General features: G+C 40.3%; 1 protein-coding gene across 3 annotated transcripts in view; it reads right to left on the bottom strand.

Moving 5' to 3' along the window:
• Positions 1 to 655: 655 nt before the first annotated feature.
• napepld (N-acyl phosphatidylethanolamine phospholipase D) overlaps positions 656 to 7,871 on the bottom strand; it is a 36,357-nt gene continuing 29,141 nt past the window's right edge. For all 3 annotated transcript variants that reach the window (XM_078420141.1, XM_078420142.1, XM_078420143.1), the window contains exon 5: positions 656 to 2,090. In XM_078420141.1, the coding sequence (XP_078276267.1) occupies positions 1,965 to 2,090 (126 nt within the window). In that variant the 3' untranslated portion in view covers positions 656 to 1,964. The remainder of the gene's footprint in view (positions 2,091 to 7,871) is intronic.

Raw genomic sequence — 7,871 nt, 5'->3', positions numbered from 1 at the left:
GCAGACCAGGTACACCCCTTCATAGCAATGAAATTCCCTTATGGCAGTGGCCTCTTTCAGCAGGATAATGTGCCCTGGCACACATTGTTCACGGTGTTGCCCTGGCCTCCAAATTCTTCAGATCTCAATCCGATTGAGCATCTCTGGGATGCGCGGGATCGACAAGTCCGATCCATGCCGGCTCCACCTCGCAACTTACAGGACTTGAAAGATCTGATGCTAAATGTTTTGGTGCCAGAGGACACCTTCAGGGGTCTTGTAGAGTCCATGCCTCAGCGGTTTGGCGCTGTTTTGGCGGCACACGGAGGACCAACAGCATATTAGCCATGTGGTCATAATGTTTTGACATGAACAGAGACCAGCTGCATTTAGATTGGGATACCTATGTCAATAGAAAAGCAGATTATTTTGTTTAGAAACTTAACTTGCATTATGTGGACACTTTTTTTTCATTTGAACAAGCAGTAATCATTTCTATTGATTTATGTTTCTTCTGCATTGATTAATAGTAATTTTTTTCCTCGTGTGTGCCTGTTGCTGAAGAGAGCAGAAGGAACTCAAATAGAAATCGAGCCACTTTATACTCGTGTAAAGAAATAAATTGTAATCAGAATCAGAGATAACTTTTATTTTTTATCTGAACAATGGATCTGGGAGATTGACTTATTTTTCTAAATCTTACATTTTATCACATATTTACATGTATGAACATTTTACATTTCTATCTAATATTTATGAAAACTGAAGTAGGCTCCACATGAGTACCGATGCACAGATTTAATCAACAAAGGCAATAGATTTTAACATAGGAAAATAAATCCAATGTGTAGGTACTACTATTTTTAAAGTGACCTGCCCACCTCTAGAGTTGATTGGAAAGTTAAAGTATCTCCAAGCAAAAAAACAAATTGCTAGAGGAACTTAGCAGGCGAGGCAGTATCTGTGGAAGTGAGGAATAGTCAACGTTTCCCTGCATCAGTTTATTTTTTGTTCCAGTTACCAGCATCTGCAATCTCTTGTGCTTCCTAAAATAAAATATTTCCTGAGTGGAGAATCGTTATTTGTAAAATAGCCAGGGTTGCAAAGTAGAGGGTTAATTATCATATGAGATAGTCACCATTACAGTAAAGTCTATTTGAAACAGGAAATTACAAACACCTAGGTAATGTTATTTTGACCTTCAATCCTGGATTTCCCTCTGGTTCTGTAGCAATACAATTTCCCTCTGGTTCACAATACAAAATAATCTCATAGTTCAGGACCATTCAGATATCTTTGTGCACCACCGAGCACCAGTGCACCCGTGGTGTTGATTCAAAAGGCACATGGCTGAAGGGCAACCTTCCATTTAAAAATCAAGGTCATAACACAAGTTGAATTGAGATAACTGCTTATATACAGTATTTAATTACTGTAATGTTTATGTCTTTAACATACTCAAAATACACATTTAACTGTGCAATCTTGAAGTATTTTGGCAAACGTGCAAGTATCAGGTGCAGTATATCTGGAATAGAGGACAACCACAGATTCCCTTAAGGCAACTGACACTTAAAAGTCCATAAAGCTCCAATCAATAACCATAAAGCTCCAATCAATAAAATGCTATGTGATGGCTATTTGATAAAATAAACATTATATGGGCTTTGATTAATTAACACAAAACTGAAAATATTGTATAACGGTTTTAATTATGTAATTATGTTTTTACTTGTGCAGAACCAGTTTTCTGATGTTCAAAGCTTTAACTGATGGTTTGATGCGAGTTGGAAGGTGATATTTACTTTGCAAAGCAAGTGTACGCAATGTTTATATTTAGAGCACATTAAGTAAGATAAATAAAATGTAACATTTAATAAACTAATAGTACTTCAATGAGATATCAACCCAAAATTAAAGACAATGAGCGTCAGAAGATGTATCAGATACAACCTGTTTTGTGTGAAACAACCACACATTGTTTATCATTGAAAACCTTTGTCCTCACTCAAATTCGTTGATTCTCCATGCATCAAAACAAAGAAATCTTCTGCTTTCAATCCATATCTTTCTCGAGCTTCTTCAAGTTTTCTTCGTGGTTCTAAGTAGTACTGGAATAGAAACAATTATTTAAGGATTTGATTCATAACTGTTTAAAAATTTAAAAATATATAAATATTTGATCCTTTTAGTATAATAAATAGCCTTATTTAAAGTTACACACATATCTTTACAATTTTTTTTTCTTTTCTCATCTAACTTTTCCTGTTTAGGAAACTGCCATTATTGGGTCCATTTTATTACCTAATTTGTGAGCCTTGAAGAGATTGGCAGCAGCATTCCTGTGACAAATGAGAGTAGGTTCACAGGGTAACCTGGAGATATTAGCTTACAGATTTTATTCCTGATGACAAAGTAACCAGTTTTCACACTCTGATACCAATTTTTGCTTTAGGTCATGCAATAAATTATTATGGTTTTACATGTTGTGTTCTTGTTTTGTTAGAATTATTTGATGTCACTAAATCCAACTTCCAAAAAATATTCAATCAAAACTGAGTGCGATTTTACAATACAAAGTATTTCACAATTTTAGCAACAAGTATAATTGGTGTTGCAAAACTTCTAGCTAGCTAGACCTCGGGAACTTGAAAATACATTTTCAGCATTTGATAATCTTAAATATAATAAAGAAAAACACTTATCTTTCTCTTGAATGATTAACGACGAACAAACAAGGACAACACAAACGCAATGCTCGCACTTATTTCGAGTGGGCTTGTATACAAAAACAGGGATGTAATGCTGAGGCTCTATAAGGTGCGAGTCAGGCTGCATTTGGAATATTGTGAGCAATTTTGGACACCATATCTGAGGAAGGATGTGCTGGCTCTGGAGAGGGTCCAGAGGTTTACAAGAAAGATCCCAAGAAGTTGTTCCATACCAGGACATCCGAGATGTCCTCGTTCTTTGGGGAACTCTGATTTCCCCTCTTCCATCATAGACGAGTCCCTCACAAGTGTCTCCTCGGTACCCCACAGCTCCGCTCTTGCTCCCCCTCCCCCTAGTCGCAACATGGACAGAGTCCCCCTTGTCCTTACCTTTCACCCCACCAGCTGTCGCATACAACACATAATCCTCCAACGTTTTCGCCACCTCCAACAGGATCTCGCCACGTCACATCTTCCTATCTCCACCCCTTTCTGCCTTCTGCAAAGACCGTTCCCTCCATAACACCCTGGTTAACTCATCCCTTCCCACCCAAACCACCCCAGGTACCTTCCCCTGCAACTGCTGGAAATGCAACATCTGTCCCTTTTCCTCCTCAACTCTGTGCAGGGATCCTAACAGTCCTTTCAGGTTAGACAGAGGTTCACTTGCGCCTCCTCCAACCTCACCTACTGTATCCATTGTTCAAGGTGTGGACTCTTATACATCGGCGAAACCAAACGTAGACTGGGTGATCGTTTAGCTAAACACCTTCACTCAGTCTGCCTGGACCTACCTGATCTCCCGGTTGCCAAATACTTTGATTCCCCTTCCCACACTGACCTTTCTGTCCGACGGTGTTTGGGCTCGCTCCATTGTCAGAGCGAGCTCAAAAGCAAATTGGAGGAATACCACCTCATATTTTGCTTGGTCAGCTTACAACCCAGTGATATGAATATTGATTTCTCTAGCTTTGCATTCTCCCTCTCTCCATCCCTCCCCCTCCCAAGTTGTCTGGTTGAATCTCATTGTCTGTACTTGTTCTCACCCAGCTAACAATAGACTTTTTCCTTTATCGTTGTACTTTCTGGCATATCTTTCATTCATCTTCTATCTACTAAAACGCTTGTTTGTTTGTTTGTTCCTGAACTACAGCCAAAACGGTACACGATAGTGTGACAATTGTAGGCCCACCTTACTCACCGTCGTCCTTTTGGTGCTAATGGAAGAAGTTTCATTGAAATCGGTGTTATATTTTTAAAGTTTAAATCTATCTCCTAGGGAGGGAGGGGGTGGAGGGAGGGGGGGGGGGGGCGAGGGAGGAGAAGGGGGTTAGAGGGGGATGGAGTGGGGGGAGGGGAGGGTGGGGGGTGGAGGGAGGATGGAGGGAAGGGAGGATGGAGGGGGGGGGGGGAGGGGGGGGGAGAGGGGAGAGTGCTGCACCAATGCAGCAGAGGTTTGGGCCCAACGGGTCCACTTATTGTTCTAAATCTCTCTACATCACCGTCTATATCTCTTGTTTCCTTTTCCCCTGACTCAGTCCGAAGAAGGTTCTCGACCCGAAACATCACCTATTCCTTTTCTACAGAGATGCTGTCTGACCTGCTGAGTTACTCCAGCTTTTTTGTGCGTAATAGTTTGGTTTCTTGGGTCTATGAAGTACTTGTACCTAATACACACATTACTGATTAGTTAAAAAGGTTCATATTTGAATTACTCAGAGGGACACTCAAATGCTTTAAAAAGAACATGGAAATTGTTGATGTTATTTACGTCAAATAATGGGTTAAAGGTCCAGAAGGAGAAAAAGAAGAAAAGGTGAAAATTGATAGCAAGTTTTGAAAATCCTAAAAGGCACAGGCGAGTATATTTTGCTTATGTCAAAGACACATTTCACCTGAGGGTTTTCAAAAGAATTCTGGATTACCACTCTGGTGCCTGGGTAAAAATGCTGTGCGTCACAGAATCAACAGCATGGAAACACCTCCTTCAGCCAACCAAGTCTTTACCAAACACTAAGCACCCATTTATACCAATCCTTTTTATTTTTCACAAATTCCGATCAACTTGCAGATCTTACTTACACTTTGAGGTCCATATACAGTGGCCAATTATCTACTAATCCACATCTTTTGGATGTGGCAGAAACCGTAGCACCAAATGTGAACAAAGGGAAAACATGCAGACCCCACTAAAACAGCACCAGGGGAGCGAAGCTGAAACAAACCTACTAGTTGTAGCATTGTGTTGTCCATACACGAGTGACCTTAGAGCTACCCTGAGGGACTTTAAACTAAAGTAATTAGCATTTATTATCTTATATGTAACTGTTCAAGAACCATTTATAGACTATGAACATCAGTAAAATTTATTGTGTATATAAACTTGCTAAGAAACTCCAAAATTCTGACTGAAACATAATGACAATCATCAGTCTCTGCAGGATGCCCAATGTAACTTACAACTTTGTAAGTGTCCACGGTTGTTACAAGGTCACCTTTGGAACTTCATTTAAGGCAATGATAGGTAACACTTTTTTTTTTTGCAGTAACTCTTCCAATGGCCACTCATCTGAAACAGAACTGCAACTCAGCAGTATGTTGTCGTATAAGCCTCTTGGAATTTCCAAAGCTTGCTGTCACTTTTTTTTGCGCCTATGATTAGGGTTAACATTGCCGTTAACTTTTAGTTTCATGCCAAAATAATCCCTCGATATATTCACATGTAGTTCATATTGCCTAATTACAACCTATTGAATATGAGTAAATTATAGACATCCAGAAGATTATTTTAAGGCATAAACCAGAGACGGCTTTAAATTGCTATTTATGAAGAAGTAATAACCATAAATTAGGTCCAGAGTCAAATTCCATAACATGCACATGCCTTAGTTTTTTTTTTAAACAGCATAGTTTCCATATGTATTCACTTACTGCACTACATCTATTCAGAACTATATTAAAAAATGTTATGGTGCATAATGTTTTGTAGAGCAATAGCCAAAGCCAAGTGATCCCACAATCAATGGATAAGATCAAAGGTCTGCAATCAGTCCTATCATAACTATTATGATGGACAATTTAACAATGACATGAGAAGAAAGAGCTTCCAAAAACATCCCATGCTCAATAATGGCAGGCTCCAGCATGTAAGTGTTACAGACGTGCATGCTGGACTACTGTAGCAATGATATGCTGCAGTTTCTGTTACTGCCACCAATCAGATAGCAGCCTCCATTTTTATCATCATCCCTTTCCCACCTCACCAGAAACTCAATTGCCCGTTTCTCTCCACAGCTGATGCCTGACCCGCTGAGTTTCTCCGGTAATTAGTTCTAGAGTCGAGAATCTGCAGTCTTTTGTGTCTTGGTCACTTCATCTGGACTTCCTCCTAAGATCCCCATTGGGGCATCACAGAGACGCAGCGGTAGAGTTGCTGCCTTACAGCGCCAGAGACGTGGGTTTAATCCTGACTACTGTTGCTGTACGTATTCTTCGTGACCACGTGGGTTTTCCCCGGGGACTCCGGTTTCCTTCCACATTCCAAAGACATACAGGTTTGTAAGTTAATTGGCCACTGTAAAAATTGTAAATTGGCCCTAGTGCATAGGAATCACTGGTTGGCGTGGACTCGGAAGGCTGAAGGGCCTGTTTCCACATTGTATCTCTAAATTAAACTAAAAAATCTCAGAAGCCAGTCTCTAGCCAATTCAATTTGTCCATGTGATTTAAGGAAATCACTGAGCACTGGGTACAGCAAAAGACTTAGCTGCAGACAAAATCCCAACTGAACTCCACATAGGCCCCGAATAAAGCTGTTCTAGAATCAATACAACACTGGTATCCATCTAACTGGGTAATTGCCTAGATATGTCCATTCAAAACAGGCTAAATCAAATCCAGCAAATTAATTACCCCATCACTCTACTCAATTGACAAAATGTAAAATGCCTAGTTTGTGTTTTACCAGAACCACGTGGCTCCAGATTTCATCCCAGCCCAGGGACCAGAGAGCTGAATTCCAGAGATAAGGTTGAGAGGCATCCTTTGACATCAATGTACCATTAGATGATGTGACATCAAGGAGATTAAGCTGAAGTTAATGGACAAGAAGGAAAAGATGCCAATGGCTAGTCATACTTCACACAATGAAAGCTGGTGGAGGTCGTTGGCACAGGAGTTCCTCAGGACAATTTCCCAAGCCCTGCTTTATCAATAACCTTCCTTCCATTAGTGGGAATATTCGCTGATGACTGCACAACATAATCATAATTCCTTAGAAAAATGAAGCCGTCCATACACCAAGACCTAGACAATACCAACACATGTGTCACCAAAGTGCCAGGCATTAACCATGTCCAACAAGAGAGTATCTGGTCTTCTGTCCATGATATTCAATGGCATTACTTTGTTCTAGTTTAACATTTTCAACAGCCCAGAGGTCAGCATTGTTCCGATCAGCCGAGAAAAAAGATCCAACCTATCCATTCTCTCCTTATAGTTAATTCCCTCTAGATGCGGTAACATCCGTGTGTTCTACATTGGTGCAGGAGACAGCACCAATGCAGGCATCAATTTAGCAAGGGGGCTATATGCGGCAGAATTGTGGCACATTACCAACGAAGATAGCCGCAGCTGAGGCCCACGCAAGAGACGGTGGCCACTCATTCGATCTGCAGAAAGTGGTAGGAAGTGAAAGAGAAGTTGTTGAGGATATGGACAGGTTCTGCCAAGCAGATATGAATGTTAATGGAGGGACTGGTTCTTCGTGTTAGCACTAATTCCAGTAAAAGAAAGTAGCCCTATTAACAAACCACCAAATTAGAACCACACAAATGTGTCCACAACAAGATGATTTGGCAAATTTGGCTCAAAGCCTTAGAGTTGCTGTGTAATGGATATACAGCCAGAGAAAAGGAAAATTAGTGTAGAAGGAGAATAATTGAAACTTGTTCAGTAATGTTGAGCCAAAAAATAACTCTATCCCAAACCAATTAAGTGCTCAAATTACCAAAAGATTGCCTGTAAATTTGATTCCTGGTCTCTTTATCAGTGAGCTTCTGTGATCGCTGTTTGAAGGATGTGTTAATAGACAGCTCAAACCACCCTGATCATTGATACTGGATAGCATAGTAATTCCTTGTTTTGCTCATTTCAGCACTCAATTTACTTCTTGGCATAACA

The sequence above is a fragment of the Rhinoraja longicauda genome, chromosome 23, assembly GCF_053455715.1.
Source record: "Rhinoraja longicauda isolate Sanriku21f chromosome 23, sRhiLon1.1, whole genome shotgun sequence".
In the NCBI taxonomy this organism is placed as follows: Eukaryota; Metazoa; Chordata; class Chondrichthyes; order Rajiformes; family Arhynchobatidae; genus Rhinoraja; species Rhinoraja longicauda.
This window is presented reverse-complemented; position numbering and strand designations above follow the sequence as displayed.